The sequence below is a fragment of the Bombina bombina genome, unplaced genomic scaffold (assembly GCF_027579735.1).
Source record: "Bombina bombina isolate aBomBom1 unplaced genomic scaffold, aBomBom1.pri scaffold_368, whole genome shotgun sequence".
NCBI lineage: Eukaryota > Metazoa > Chordata > Amphibia > Anura > Bombinatoridae > Bombina > Bombina bombina.
In genome coordinates, this window is record NW_026511248.1 from 317,501 (window position 1) to 333,599 (window position 16,099).

General features: G+C 38.9%; 1 protein-coding gene across 7 annotated transcripts in view; it reads right to left on the reverse strand.

Moving 5' to 3' along the window:
• The window catches only part of ATG13 (autophagy related 13), a 177,307-nt gene that overhangs the window by 156,018 nt on the left and 5,190 nt on the right, over window positions 1-16,099 (reverse strand). For all 7 annotated transcript variants that reach the window (XM_053696497.1, XM_053696500.1, XM_053696498.1 and 4 more), the window contains exons 3-4: window positions 11,036-11,116; window positions 2,574-2,693 (exon numbers count right to left, since the gene is read on the reverse strand). In XM_053696497.1, coding sequence (XP_053552472.1) covers window positions 2,574-2,693; window positions 11,036-11,116 — 201 coding nt within the window. The remainder of the gene's footprint in view (window positions 1-2,573; window positions 2,694-11,035; window positions 11,117-16,099) is intronic.

Genomic DNA, 16,099 nt, shown 5'->3' on the forward strand with positions numbered 1-16,099 from the left:
TTTATCACTTCAGTTTCATTGACTACATTTTTTAAAAACGCTTCCTTTGTAAAATAATTAACATTGCACTCTTCCTCCGCCCGCATCTCATCCTTCTTTTAGCTGTGCGATGACGAATCTGGCTTTATCCAAACGTTGTCTGCCCCACGAGCTGGACACCATATGGGGCACACAATGATTGGATTTGTCATCGCACAGCTAAAAGAAAGATGAGATGCGGGGTAATGTTTACCATCTCTAAATGGTAAATACTTCACAAAGGAAGCGTATTAAAAAGATGTAATCAATGAAACTGCCCCTGTTTCGAAGACTAATTGTATATACTGTGCATTATAATACGTTTTCAATCACTTTAAAAGGGACATTAAACGATAAATACAATTTATAAGCATAGTATTGAGGTTATGCCAGCCTCCATGTTTAAATCTATTTTTCACTGCATTCCAGTTCTGACATGTTTGCACATGGACAGCAGCTATTCTTCCGATACCTGTATTGAAACCTAGGTTCCAAAATGGTAGCACCCATAATAAGAGTGAAGTGCATGAAATGTATTGTGTCCCCCTTTGAGGGAAATTCTGAAAATTCCAGACTTGAGTCACATAAGTAAATTGTAGAAATGTGAATTTCCAAAATGTATTATCATACTATTAATGTTGTGTAATTATTTTTATTGCTATCAGCAATACAAAGTTTGCTTATACTTTAAATTTGTCAAACGCAGTATGAAGGTAAAATGTTAAGGGGCATCTTTATAGCATGGCATAGAGAATTAATAAGGATTCAGTGGTAGCCAAACTTTCAACAGTCTGCATATGACAAACATAACACAAGGATTCTATAAAAGTAATAGATGTGATAAGACTGCCACCTAGCGGTGGTAATAAATATAAGATTTTGGATAAGAATGAATAGTACTACTCTTATTATCATAAGTAAAGTGCTGCACCACTGGGTACATGAGTAATGGTACACAAAGATTAAAATCTGTATAACATATACATAAACAAACTAATAGTGGAAGATTATACCCTTCTCTGAAAAGTTAAAGGGACACTGAACCCAATTGTTTTCTTTTGTAATTCAGATAGAGCATGCAATTTTAATCAACTTTCTAATTTACTCCTATTATCAATTTTTCTTAGTTCTCTTGCTATCATTATTTGAAAAAGAAGGCATCTAAGGTTTTTTTTGTTTCAGTACTCTGAACAGCACTTTTTTATTGGTGGATGAATTTATCCACCAATCAGCAAGGACAACCCCCCAGGTTGTTCACCAAAAATGGGCCGGCATCTAAAATGAAGATACCAAGAGAATGAAGAAAATTTGATAATAGGAGTAAATTTGAAATTTGCTTAAAATTTCATGCTCAATCTGAATCACGAAATTACATTTTTGGGTACAGTGTCCCTTTAAGTCTACAAATTAATATTGTATTTACTCATTTCAGGCCAGAACTCTAGAAATGAATATAATTTATTGGGATATTAATTTTTTTGAGTACTGATTAGACAGATACAACGTATATGTTAGGAACATACACCAGCAGTTATTCTGGACCTATGATTATTTATATATATATATTTTTATCTATCCAGAGAGTGGCACCTCCCCATTATAACACTGTTTGATGAATTTGTGATCAATTTTTTTTAGGGTGAACTATTTGATGACTTGATACACTTCCAATTTGGAAACTAATTTATGGATTTCTGTGTGTTTGCTTTCCCCACACAATTTTTAAAGTTGGATCAAGGAAGCATTACATTTTTTCTAAGCAATTATATATATATATATATATATAGAGTTTGTATAATAAATTACAAAATATAAACCACCAATATGGAACTCTAGTCAAATAGTGATTTTAACCTGAATGGTTTTGTAAAAAATAAAACATTATCTGGATTTTACTCCCATAAAAGACCATAATTGTTTATTTATATGTATATTTGACGTTACAAATTGTATGTTTTTTTTTTAAAACTTTTTATATTAAAGTTATTTTTTAGCATGCAGCATAATAATGCATTTTTTGTCACTTTTAAAAAGGGACAGTCGACACCAGAATTTTTGTTGTTTAAAAAGATAATCCCTTTATTACCCATTCCCCAGTTTTGCATAACCAACACAGTTATATTAATACATGTTTTTCCTCTGTAATTACCTTGTATCTAAGCCTCTGCAAATTGCCCCCTTATTTCAGTTCTTTTGACAGACTTGCATTTTAGCCAAACAGTGCTTACTCCTAGGAGCTCAATATTATCTATATGAAACACTTGAACGAATGCCCTCTAGTGGTGAAAAATTGTCAAAAAGCTTTCAGATTAGAGACGGCCTTCAAGGTCTAAGAAATTAGCATATGAACCTCCTAGGTTTAGCTTTCAACAAAGAATACCAAGAGAACAAAGAAAAATTGGCGATAAAAGTAAAACGGAAAGTTGTTTAAAATTACATGCCCCATTTTAATCATGAAAGTTTTTTTTTTACTTGACTGTCCCTTTAAAGTATTTCTTACAACAGACTGTCAGTCTAACAACAGTCCCCTATAGTACAGCTATAAAGAATCATACCTCTGATGTCTTTAGTGAGATTTCAACACACATGGAACGCCCCACTGCAGGCAGCTGTCCTGATAGAGCTTTCTTTGCCTCTTGTGTGACTTCTGGGATGTCTTTGATTGCCAAGTTAAACTGTTAAAGAGAACAGAACCAACCTGTATCGGTTAACATATAATTATGTCTATAAAGAAAATTGTAATTTATTATACAACATCTTTAAGTATGTGCTTATCTACAAATGGAGCCCTATTGATAGGGCAGGGTGCGCTATCCATATAACACCCCTGCACTAAGAATAGAGCACTCTAATGATAAAGATATTAACCAGAGAATGTTAGTGCGCATCATATACTTTTAATGGATAGTGCAAGCTGGGCTAACAAACAAACAAACAAACAAACAAACATCGCTCATATTACAAGTTGTGAGTTATGTGTAGCGCGCAAGTGCAAAACATAATAGCACTGAAAAAATAACATAGTAAAGTGTTAGGGCTAGAATAACATTATAAAAAAAAACACATGTATAATATATTAAAGAATGTTACTCATATTTATACATATTAAATGTAAATATGTGTTTTTTAAATATGTGTTTTAACAGCATTTTAAAGGGATATGTTAAATGACAAGGTGTTAAGACTGTGAAGGGCTCAAATGTGTGTGTGTTGTATGTATGTGTATATATATATATATATATATATATATATATATACACACATACATATATATATATATATATATATATACACACATACACATATATATAATAAAATACAACCAACACAAAAAATAATCGAAAATACAAATCACTTCTATAAGTGAAAAAACAGGAGGGGGTGAAAGGAACGAGTCCCAGAAAACTCTGTCTGCAACTCGCAAGGTGAAAACGGGATGCCCAGGGTGTGTGTGTGTGTGTGTGTGTGTGTATATGTGTATATATACATATGTATATATAAATCAGCACAGAAGAAGGGCACTCTCAGGATTTGTAGAAAGCAGGATATTTTCTTTATTCTTAGAACATTAATACATGGCCGACGTTTCGGCCCTCAGTTGGGCCTTCATCAGGACAAGTACAATCTTAGGACTGCCGAGTGGCAATGATCATAGATCCAAAACAGACGTCGACCATGTATTCATGTTCTAAGAATAAAGAAAATATCCTGCTTTCTACAAATCCTGAGAGTGCCCTTCTTCTGTGCTGATTTATACATATACATACATATATATATATATATATATATATATATATATATATATATATATATATCCTATTATATAAAAGGCCAAGTGTGTTTGTCAGAAGCTGTCATGCGCAGTAGAGACAGCACGAGGGCAAACACACCTGGCCTTACCTGACAATCCATGGTGGGGTTTGCAATGAAAGTGGGCGTGACCGGACGGGAGTGTGGGTGTGGTCGGGCATGGTTGGGGGCGTGGTCAGAGAGGGGAGAGAAATAGAAAGAGAGGGGGAGAGACAAAAAGAGATAGGAAAGAGCGCAGTAGAGACAGCACGAGGGCAAACACACCTGGCCTTACCTGACAATCCATGGTGGGGTTTGCAATGAAAGTGGGCGTGACCGGACGGGAGTGTGGGTGTGGTCGGGCATGGTTGGGGGCGTGGTCAGAGAGGGGAGAGAAATAGATGCGCAGTAGAGACAGCACGAGGGCAAACACACCTGGCCTTACCTGACAATCCATGGTGGGGTTTGCAATGAAAGTGGGCGTGACCGGACGGGAGTGTGGGTGTGGTCGGGCATGGTTGGGGGCGTGGTCAGAGAGGGGAGAGAAATAGAAAGAGAGGGGGAGAGACAAAAAGAGATAGGAAAGAGCTAAAGAGGGGGAAATGCAGAAGAGAGGGGGAGAGAGAGCAAAATAGAGGGGAAAGAGCAAAAGAGAGGTGGGGAGAAAGAGAGCAAAAGAGAGGGGGGGAGAGAGCGCAAAAGAGAGGGGGGGGGAGAGAGCAAAAGAGGGGGAGAGAGAGAGAGAGAGAGAGCGCAAAAGAGAGGTGGGAGAGAGAGAGAGAGCAAAAGACAGGGGGGAGAGAGACAGCAAAAGAGGGGGGAGAGAGAGCAAAAGGGGGGGGGGGGAGAGAGAGGAAAAGAGGGGGGGGAGAGAGAGCAAAAGAGAGGGGGGGAGAGAGAGAGCAAAAGAGAGGGGGGAGAGAGAGAGCAAAAGAGAGGGGGAGAGAGAGCAAAAGAGAGGTGGAGCGAGAGAGAGCAAAAGAGAGGTGGAGCGAGAGAGAGCAAAAGAGAGGTGGAGCGAGAGAGAGCAAAAGAGAGGTGGAGCGAGAGAGAGCAAAAGAGAGGTGGAGCGAGAGAGCGCAAAAGAGAGGTGGAGCGAGAGAGCGCAAAAGAGAGGGGGAGAGAGCGCAAAAGAGAGGGGGAGAGAGCGCAAAAGAGAGGCGGAGAGAGCGCAAAAGAGAGGGGGAGAGAGTGCAAAAGAGAGGGGGAGAGAGCGCAAGGGGTGGGACCGCTGTACTGCAAAAAATGGCCCGTGTGAACGGGCTTTAGGACTAATATAAATATATATGTAGTGTAACAAGGGAGAGCACTCTCACTCAGTATATCAACTGCCAGGGTGCTAGTGTGATTAAATATAGCTGAACACAAAACTGGCGCTCGCTGGTCTTTCCAAAAAGAATCTTTTACTGTGAAAGTAGTGACGTTTCGGGGACAAAGTATCCCCTTCCTCAGACACAGTGTATACAAAGTGCAAACAATATATAGCAAACGTTACACAAACCCCACCCCCCAATTAGGACCAAAAAAACCCGCCAAAAGGTAGTCATGGTAACCACCCAATTAAATAGTAAACAAATATAGTGTGTAATTAATTACAGCAAAGCTAATGCACAAATCTGTCTGAGCTTAATAATAAGTGCATGTGAATGAGATATATGTGACATGTATCATGTAACTAGAACAATATGGTCTGCATGAGAGAATAGGCACAACATAGAGGAACAGGCAAACAATCAAATGCACATTAGCATGTTAGCATGCGTATCTTACTTTGACCGCAACTTAATCACTATACAGCAAATTTCATATACTATACAGACAATGAGAGAAAACCTGTTGTACATAAATGGGGCTCTGTAAAGCCATTGTTACTTACGGAACCGTTACAGCCTGAAAGGGCACATGCCTACTAGGCCCAATCAGCAGCCAGCATCAGCGTTGCCATGGCAACGCACCGTTCATTGCCAAAGTGCTCATAATAGTACAAGGAAGACCCAATCGATAACGCAGAACCAATGGGCGGTGCGTGGTCACAGCAAACCAAGGCCACTACGCTGCAAAAAACATGTTAATTGCATTAAATGAGCACATAATGAAATGGCAAACGTTTGCGTAACGTTTGCTATATATTGTTTGCACTTTGTATACACTGTGTCTGAGGAACCCCAAGGCAGAACATGCTGTGATCTGAGATGTCATCGCAGAAAATGCAGCAGGTCTGCAGAAAGATCAAGACATATGCATAAACCTTCATGGGAATTAATTTTGCAGTGCTGTGGCACATCAGACTTTTCTTTTCAAACAGTGCTGTGCTCTGGCTGCATTGTGTAAGTTTTCCTTAACACAATGAAGCCCCAGCTGTTTGAAGAGAACAGTCAAATATGGAGCAGCGGTGCAAAGTGGCATTGATGACTGGCTCACAGGGATTTTTCAACACCGCCCCCTAGCCTTTCCCACTCTGTAAAGCTGTGACATTCTTATGAGCATCGCACCTTTTTATTACTACATTATAATTACCTTATAATTATCTGATGTTATTCATGGGACATTATAAAAACTTACGGCTAGATTTAGAGTTTGGCGTTAGCCGTCAAAACCAGCGTTAGAGGCTCCTAACGCTGGTTTTGGGCTACCGCTGGTATTTAGAGTCAGTCAGGAAAGGGTCTAACGCTCACTTTCCAGCCGCGACTTTTCCATACCGCAGATCCCCCTACGCCAATTGCGTAGCCTATCTTTTCAATGGGATCTTTCTAACGCCGGTATTTAGAGTCGTGGCTGAAGTGAGCGTTAGAAATCTAACGACAAAACTCCAGCCGCAGAAAAAAGTCAGGAGTTAAGAGCTTTCTGGGCTAACGCCGGTTCATAAAGCTCTTAACTACTGTGCTCTAAAGTACACTAACACCCATAAACTACCTATGTACCCCTAAACCGAGGTCCCCCCACATCGCCGCCACTCTATTATAATTTTTTAACCCCTAATCTGCCGACCGCACACCGCCGCAACCTATGTTATCCCTATGAACCCCTAATCTGCTGCCCCTAACACCGCCGACCCCTATATTATATTTATTAACCCCTAATCTGCCGCCCCCAACTACCTACAATTATTAACCCCTAATCTGCCAACCGGACCTCACCGCTACTATAATAAATGTATTAACCCCTAATCCGCCTCACTCCTGCCTCAATAACCCTATAATAAATAGTATTAACCCCTAATCTGCCTTCCCTAACATCGCCGACACCTAACTTCAAGTATTAACCCCCAATATGCCGACCGAACCTCACCGCTACTCTAATAAATTTATTAACCCCTAAAGCTAAGTCTAACCTTAACACTAACACCCCCCTAAGTTAAATATAATTTAAATCTAACGAAATAAATTAACTCTTATTAAATAAATTATTCCTATTTAAAGCTAAATACTTACCTGTAAAATAAACCCTAATATAGCTACAATATAAATTATAATTATATTGTAGCTATTTTAGGATTAATATTTATTTTACAGGCAACTTTGTATTTATTTTAACCAGGTACAATAGCTATTAAATAGTCATTTACTATTTAATAGCTACCTAGTTAAAATAATTACAAAATTACCTGTAAAATAAATCCTAACCTAAGTTACAATTAAACCTAACACTACACTATCAATAAATAAATTAAATAAAATACCTACAATTATCTACAATTAAACCTAACACTACACTATCAATAAATTAATTAAATACAATACCTACAAATAAATACAATTAAATAAACTAACTAAAGTACAAAAAATAAAAAAGAACTAAGTTACAAAAAATAAAAAAATATTTACAAACATTAGAAAAATATTACAACAATTTTAAACTAATTACACCTACTCTAAGCCCCCTAATAAAATAACAAAGCCCCCCAAAATAAAAAAAATGCCCTACCCTATCCTAAATTAAAAAAGTTCAAAGCTCTTTTACCTTATCAGCCCTTAAAAGGGCCTTTTTGCGGGGCATGCCCCAAAGAAAACTGCTCTTTTGCCTGTAAAAGAAAAATACAACCCCCCCCCAACATTAAAACCCACCACCCACATACCCCTAATCTAACCCAAACCCCCCTTAAATAAAACCTAACACTACCCCCCTGAAGATCATCCTACCTTGAGTCGTCTTCACTCAGCCGAGCCACCGATGGAACTGAAGAGGAGATCCGGAGCGGCAGAAGTGATCCTCCAAGGGGCGCTGAAGAAGTCTTCCATCCGATGAAGTGATCCTCCAAGCGGCGCTGAAGAAGTCTTCCATCCGATGAAGTGATCCTCCAAGCGGCGCTGAAGAAGTCTTCCATCCGGGCGATGTCATCTTCCAAGCGGGGTCTTCAATCTTCTTTCTTCAGGATCCATCTTCATTCCGCCGACGCGGAACATCCTTCTTCCCCGACGGACTACCGACGAATGAAGGCTCCTTTAAGGGACGTCATCCAAGATGGCATCCCTCAAATTCCGATTGGCTGATAGGATTCTATCAGCCAATCGGAATTAAGGTAGGAAAATTCTGATTGGCTTATTGAATCAGCCAATCAGATTCAAGTTCAATCCGATTGGCTGATCCAATCAGCCAATCAGATTCAGCCAATAGAATGCGAGCTCAATCTGATTGGATCAGCCAATCGGATTGAACTTGAATCTGATTGGCTGATTCAATAAGCCAATCAGAATTTTCCTACCTTAATTCCGATTGGCTGATAGAATCCTATCAGCCAATCGGAATTTGAGGGACGCCATCTTGGATGACGTCCCTTAAAGGAGCCTTCATTCGTCGGTAGTCCGTCGGGGAAGAAGGATGTTCCGCGTCGGCGGAATGAAGATTGAAGACCCCGCTTGGAAGATGAAATCGCCCGGATGGAAGACTTCTTCAGCGCCGCTTGGAGGATCACTTCTGCCGCTCCGGATCTCCTCTTCAGTTCCATCGGTGGCTCGGCTGAGTGAAGACGACTCAAGGTAGGATGATCTTCAGGGGGGTAGTGTTAGGTTTTTTTAAGGGGGGTTTGGGTTAGATTAGGGGTATGTGGGTGGTGGGTTATAATGTTGGGGGGGGGGTTGTATTTTTCTTTTACAGGCAAAAGAGCAGTTTTCTTTGGGGCATGCCCTGCAAAAAGGCCCTTTTAAGGGCTGGTAAGGTAAAAGAGCTTTGAACTTTTTTAATTTAGGGTAGGGCATTTTTTTATTTTGGGGGGCTTTGTTATTTTATTAGGGGGCTTAGAGTAGGTGTAATTAGTTTAAAATTGTTGTAATATTTTTCTAATGTTTGTAACTTAGTTCTTTTTTATTTTTTGTACTTTAGTTAGTTTATTTAATTGTATTTATTTGTAGGTATTGTATTTAATTAATTTATTGATAGTGTAGTGTTAGGTTTAATTGTAGATAATTGTAGGTATTTTATTTAATTAATTTATTGATAGTGTAGTGTTAGGTTTAATTGTAACTTAGGTTAGGATTTATTTTACAGGTAATTTTGTAATTATTTTAACTAGGTAGCTATTAAATAGTAAATAACCATTTAATAGCTATTGTACCTGGTTAAAATAAATACAAAGTTGCCTGTAAAATAAATATTAATCCTAAAATAGCTACAATATAATTATAATTTATATTGTAGCTATATTAGGGTTTATTTTACAGGTAAGTATTTAGCTTTAAATAGGAATAATTTATTTAATAAGAGTACATTTATTTTGTTAGATTTAAATTATATTTAACTTAGGGGGGTGTTAGTGTTAGACTTAGCTTTAGGGGTTAATACATTTATTAGAGTAGCGGTGGGGTCCGGTCGGCAGATTAGGGGTTAATAATTGTAGGTAGGTGGAGGCGACATTGGGGGCGGCAGATTAGGGATTAATAAATATAATATAGAGGTCGGCGGTGTTAGGGGCAGCAGATTAGGGGTACATAGGGATAACGTAGGTTGCGGCGGTGTACAGAGCGGCAGATTAGGGGTTAAAAAAATATGCAGGTGTCAGCGATAGCGGGGGCGGCAGATTAGGGGTTAATAAGTGTAAGGTTAGGGGTGTTTAGACTCGGGGTTCATGTTAGGGTGTTAGGTGCAGACTTAGGAAGTGTTTCCCCATAGGAAACAATGGGGCTGCGTTAGGAGCTGAACGCTGCTTTTTTGCAGGGGTTAGGTTTTTTTTCAGCTCAAAATGCCCCATTGTTTTCTATGGGGGAATCGTGCACGAGCACGTTTTTGAAGCTGGCCGTGTCCGTAAGCACCGCTGGTATTTAGAGTTGCAGTGGCGGTAAATATGCTATACGCTCCCTTTTTGGAGCCTAACGCAGCCCTTCTGTGAACTCTAAATACCAGCAGTATTTAAAAGGTGCGGGAGAAAAAAAGCATGCGTAGCTAACGCACCCCTTTGGCCGCAGAACTCTAAATCTAGCCGTTAGCATTTTTTTTCTGCAGCTAATCTGCAATGCAATTTTCATTTGCTGCAATACATTATAAAACTTAAAATATTGCTTTATTCTCCAAATAATCATCGCAGTGCAATCAAATTGGTGCCTTAGTGTTACTGCCTAATTTAAAATTTAATTTCAAAGTGACGTGCAGAAAATGTTTCACTAAAAAAATCTCATTGCAGAAAGTGAAGACAATTTCTGCCTCTGGGCTGAGGAAGGGGATACTTTGTCCCCGAAACGCCACTACTTTCACAGTAAAAGATTTTTTTAGGAAAGACCAGCGAGTGCCAGTTTTGTGTTCAGATATATATATATATATATATATATATATATATATATATATTTTTTTTTTTTTCTGTGTGTGGATTTCTATGTGTGTATGCATATATGTGTATATAGGGGTTGCGCTAACATTTTTACACCCAATGTAAAATGTATATATTTTTCAAGCTAATAAGCCCTTAGTAACTTTGCCTAATGTGCCACATGAAATAATGAAACATTAATACAGAAACTACATACATTTACAGGCCAGGTGTTTACATTTTGAAAATGCTAAACTAGCAAAATATGAAGTTCTATAGGCAATTTTAATCTTGTATTTCTTACCAATGACACACAGCTTGCAAAACACGGTCTACCTAATAACAAACGTTTGCAGCAGGTTAGTTTCAACCTTTTAGATTATCTCTTTAATATATGCTTTACTTTGATATAACTTTCCTTTGTGTGTTGAGTGTTTGACATAAAAAATAATGATTTGGAGAGTTGTGTAAAGTTAAAGGGAGGCTTTTTACCCAGTCGGAGCCTGTTGGAGAGGAAGAGGAACGAGTGCAAATTTTGTCACCAAGTCGAGCTTGTACAATCACCTGCACAGCCTGTGGAAGTAAAAAAAAAAAAGACAAAGACTTATATTCCCATCAATAACAGTGAAAGTGAATAGTAGAAGCAGTAAGAGGACATTTAACACTGGTTGCTTTCTGTATAATGATGTGTATAACAAAGCAGGTGGAGCACATTTAAACCCCTTGATCTCATCCCTCATAAGGGCTAGAAACCCCCCAAGACTACCGATTTTAAATATATACAATTATCCAATCTTTAAATGCATAGACTCCGAAGAGCCTTTATTGGACAAAAGATAAACCCCTCTTTTAAATATGGTACTTTTGTGCAGTATAGTCAAGATGATTAATGTGCGATATATTTATTTATACATTATCTACTGAAAAAAACAGCATATATATTTGTGGAAATTCTTCACTGAAAAACATACAATAGTGTTTAAATGTGAGCTGTGACCAAATGTTCTTTTAAACCAGCTCAGCATAGGAATATCAAATGGCTCAGCACAGAATGATTTAAAGATCGTATTGTTTTCATTACCGTAACCATGTAACACTGAAGACAACTTAAAGGGACACTGAACCCAAAAAATTCATTTCGTGATTCAGATAGAGCACGCAATTTTAAGCAACTTTCTAATTTACTCCTATTATCAAATTTTCTTTGTACTCTTGCTATAGTTATTTGAAAAAGGCATCTAAGCTAAGGAGCCAGCCAATTGTTGGTTCAGTACCCTGGACAGCGCTTGTTTATTGGTGGGTGAATTTATCCACCAACCAGCAAGAACAACCCAGGTTGTTCACCAAAAATGGTCCGGCATCTAAACGTACATTCTTGCTTTTCAAATAAAGATACCAAAAGAATGAAGACAATTTGATAATAGGAGTAAATTAGAAAGTTGCTGCTCTATCTGAATCATGTCCCTTTATGGCAGGGCTCCACAAATATGTTCAAAATCTAGGAGCCAGCTCAAAAATCTAGGACAAGAATTTTTAGGTTCCTAAAATTCAATCATATATATTCATACACCCGTATATATACATAAGGACGCACACATTAGGCAACTAGAACAATCCAACCAATAAAGGACAAATCTAATTAGCAGTTTTTATTAAAGCCGTCACAGCATGGAATGTCACATTTAGCCATAATCAAGTACCATGGTGGAGGCAAAGTCTTTTCCATGGTATTTTACAAAAGCAGACAAAATAATGAATTATATTACCTTTATTAAACATTTAAGGGAATTACATTCTGAGTCCCTTTAAGAGATACATTTGATCTGACCATTTTTCTAACTTTGAATTTAAAGGGACAGTATACACTCATTTTCATATAACTGCATGTAATAGACACTACTATAAAGAATAAGATGCACAGATACTGATATAAAAATCCAGTATAAAACTGTTTAAAAACTTACTTAGAAGCTGTCAGTTTGGCTCTGTTGAAAAGGTAGCTGGAAAGCCCACTGCAAGTGGTAAATAAGACACTCCCCCCCTCCCCCTTCTTTGCATATGAAAAGACCCTTTACACAAACAGGAGCAAGCTGGAGAAGGTAGCTGACGGTATTCACATAAAACTTTGGGGCTTGGTTAGGAGTCTGAAAATCAGAGCAATGTTACTTAAAAATAAGCAAAACTATACATTTAAAAAAAAAAAAAACCTGTATGGGCTATATAAATAGATCTACAAAACATTTATGCAAAGAAAAAATGAGTGTATAATGTCCATTTAATGACATTGATGCTATCATTTTAACAGAAAACCATATTGCTTTAAAGGGACGTTCAAATGACAAATAACATTCTTGTTGCATAACTAACTTAAATGTATTATGTGCTTAAAGACACTGTAATCTTGGGGGGGGGGGAGAAAACCCACTCCCAGCATTACACTAACTCCTGGTGATCATTTAACCCTATACCACGAAAGGTAAATGTGCTGTAAAGGATTTTAAAGGCAGGGTTTAATTTAGCTTTTGGATTCTGCTCATCTGGCCCTGCTCCTTCTTATTCACCCACAGTTACAGCCACTTAGATGCCAAAATGCAGGTCCATCTATCAATCACAATGAATGACTGGCATTATAACAACTCATATTTTTGTGGGATCTAATGAGAATGAAGAAGAAACCCCACCCGATAATCTGAGACCAGAAGGATGACCGAAAAGATGGCAACCAGGAGCTTCAGCAGAGTTCCCTTATTGCCCCGATCCCCCTGCCCTCTCAGACCACTACATACACTATAGGTTGCAGCGGGCGGTTTATAACTAGAATGTACAGCTTCAAGAGAATGCGTTCCTGCTTCTGAGGCCTCACATGATACTCAAGACAAGATGTAGTTTCTAGTAATAAGCCGCCTGCTGCAACCTGTAGTGTATTTAACCACACAATAGGAGGTAAAAAAAATAAAGAACCATTATAGTGAAAAGTGACATGCTCTCATTCTTTAGTCCCTTTATCACTATCAGCTCTGTAATGCTATGGGTTCTGCTTCAGAGCTGCACAGCACTGCTGGTCAGAGTAATAAATGACACCAACCCAATCAGCAACGTTAGTTGCACAACGCAGCTGTTCAACTTTTTTTTTTTTTTTTAAATCAGGGTTTAAACGCAAAGCATTACAGAGTCAATAGTGATAAAATTACAAGCTCTAACTAATGAGACAACCTGGAACCAAATGTAGGTCATTGTAATCCTGTTTTCTGCCAGGATCGTTATGTATTTTCCTTGTAAGAGATGGTTAAAAATTACAATGGCATTTAGCAGATTTAAAGTAAGGTGTAACATTTCTGGAGACTGTCTGCCTTGTGCAGCAACATAGCCCTGAGACCTTTGAAAAGATTAGAAGCCTGTATCTATCAACAAAGGTGATGTCTGATATGAGTTGTAAAGCTGATATGCTGTGAGAGGCCTTTATGTTTGCACTTGTTCTTACAATATTGCTGAACAGACCACATACACTATTTAGCCTATTTTACCATGTGAGTCATGTGACCCAGGATTTTTAACCAGACCCTCGCTGTGAGATGCTTGAAGAGTAGAAAGATCTTAAAGAAGACTGGGGAGTTTGTATCTTACGTGTTGGTAAAAACACTACTCCCTCTCTGGTGTTAAAATCACTTCCAGAAAAAAACAATTGGCTGAGTTCTCAAGCTATCCATGAAGCATTAGAAATTGTATTATCTAATGATTCTGATCAACAGGTTTGTTCTGTGGATTTGGCAATGAAAATTATATTGTTTAGGAACCACAGCACAAAGAGCCTTTGAGTTCTTCAGTTAGAGCAGTGGTTCCCAACCTTTTTTCTCTCCCGTACCCCTTGATTAGGCTTTCATTTATGAGTACCCCCTCTCTTCGTTACCCACACCCATCCCTCAAAATAAAGGAAGAGCTTTTTTTATAGGGGAGGTAAGCTATATCTGAATGGCATAGGACTGTACGTGTATCAACAGGATTAAAGCTCAGATCTCATTCTCAGAAGGAGCCCTGCTGTGTGGCTGGCGCCCCTGGCAGCTGCCTGGTTGCCCCTAAACATGGCCCGGGGGGGGGGGGGGGGGGGGGGAGTCAAAGCGTAATGATCAGAAAAATAAATATTTTAGTTTGTGAGATCAGATCGATATAAACCACCCAGCCACGATGGAAGTTTTTAGTTGGAAGTGAAGCAATCTGACTCAAGCAAGCACTAGCATTAGTACTTTACTTACCAGCACTGACTATAACTTATTTGGGGATGCAGACCCACCTCGCCTGTGTGACTCGCAACCTCCACAGCTCTACCACACGTGTCTACGCAGCTATGCTGCTGCAGTGCTGTTTCTAACTGCGCACTCACAGTCAACATTTTGTGCACGGGGGTGGGTGAAGCAGGAGGCTAAGCTGTCTGGTGACAGGGTGATCATTAATATGTGGACCGGAGTCATCCACACCCGGTCCACATATTTCAGGTGCAGGGGCTCCCATCTGCCTATATGCCAGGCCAGGACTTCACTTGTCACTTTCCGGCTGAACGCTCCTTCCTTCCACAGTTCCACGATGGTTATTAGTTGATGACCCATTGAGAGTGCCACCCCGACCCTCCTCCCGGATCTTCCGCCATTACCAACAATATTTTTGAGTACCCCCAACTGGTCTGCCAAGTACCCCCAGGGGTACACGTACCACAGGTTGGGTACCGCTGAGTTAGAGGAACCAAGACCTTGGTGAAAACCCTTGTAGCAGATGAAATGCTAGATGATAGCACTGCAAATTAAAAGGGACGATCTTCCACAGAGGAACTACATGTAAGCATCTGCAACAATATAAAAATAATCATCCTTCAGATGTGTTGACAGAAAGGATTAAGAAAAATACTGATCATTTCAGGAGAGACTCCATTTTAAATTTTCAGGTTAACAAATAATTATTTAGAGCCCTAAGATCTAAAAGATTATCTATCAGTAGTCTTTTCTCCTTCACAAGAAACGGAAGAGTAGAAGCTTAGTTAATACTACAATATAGGTACAGTACTTTTTGAATTACTCCTTCATGAAAAAAGTTTGTCAACAATTCACTGTGACTTATTCTTGATCCTCTGGAGTGGAGACTGAACAAATGAGGTGGATGAGGTACAGTTTTGAAACCTAGATATATCCAGCTGAAATGACACCTAGAACGTAGTTGTGTGAAATTGGTTTTGCTTAGATATCTGTATTTGGCAAGCCTGGATCCCAGAAGAGGCATCTAGACATGCACACTTCCCTTTCTAATTGGCCTGTTGAACAGATTGGGTCTCCTTTACCACTATCTAGGGATTGCTCATTCCGGGCGTCAAAGGAATCCATACTCAAAAGCCTTGCAATTCCAGTCATTTTAACCATGTCTATAGATATGATTATATAAATCAGCATTAATATAAAAACAACTATATCTAAACAACAAAGTGATTAAATGCTTTGTTAAACAGCTGTGTGGGGGATGCAAGTAGCACTGTTCATGGGTTACAGTGCATGTTAAAGGTCCAGCAGCTAAGTA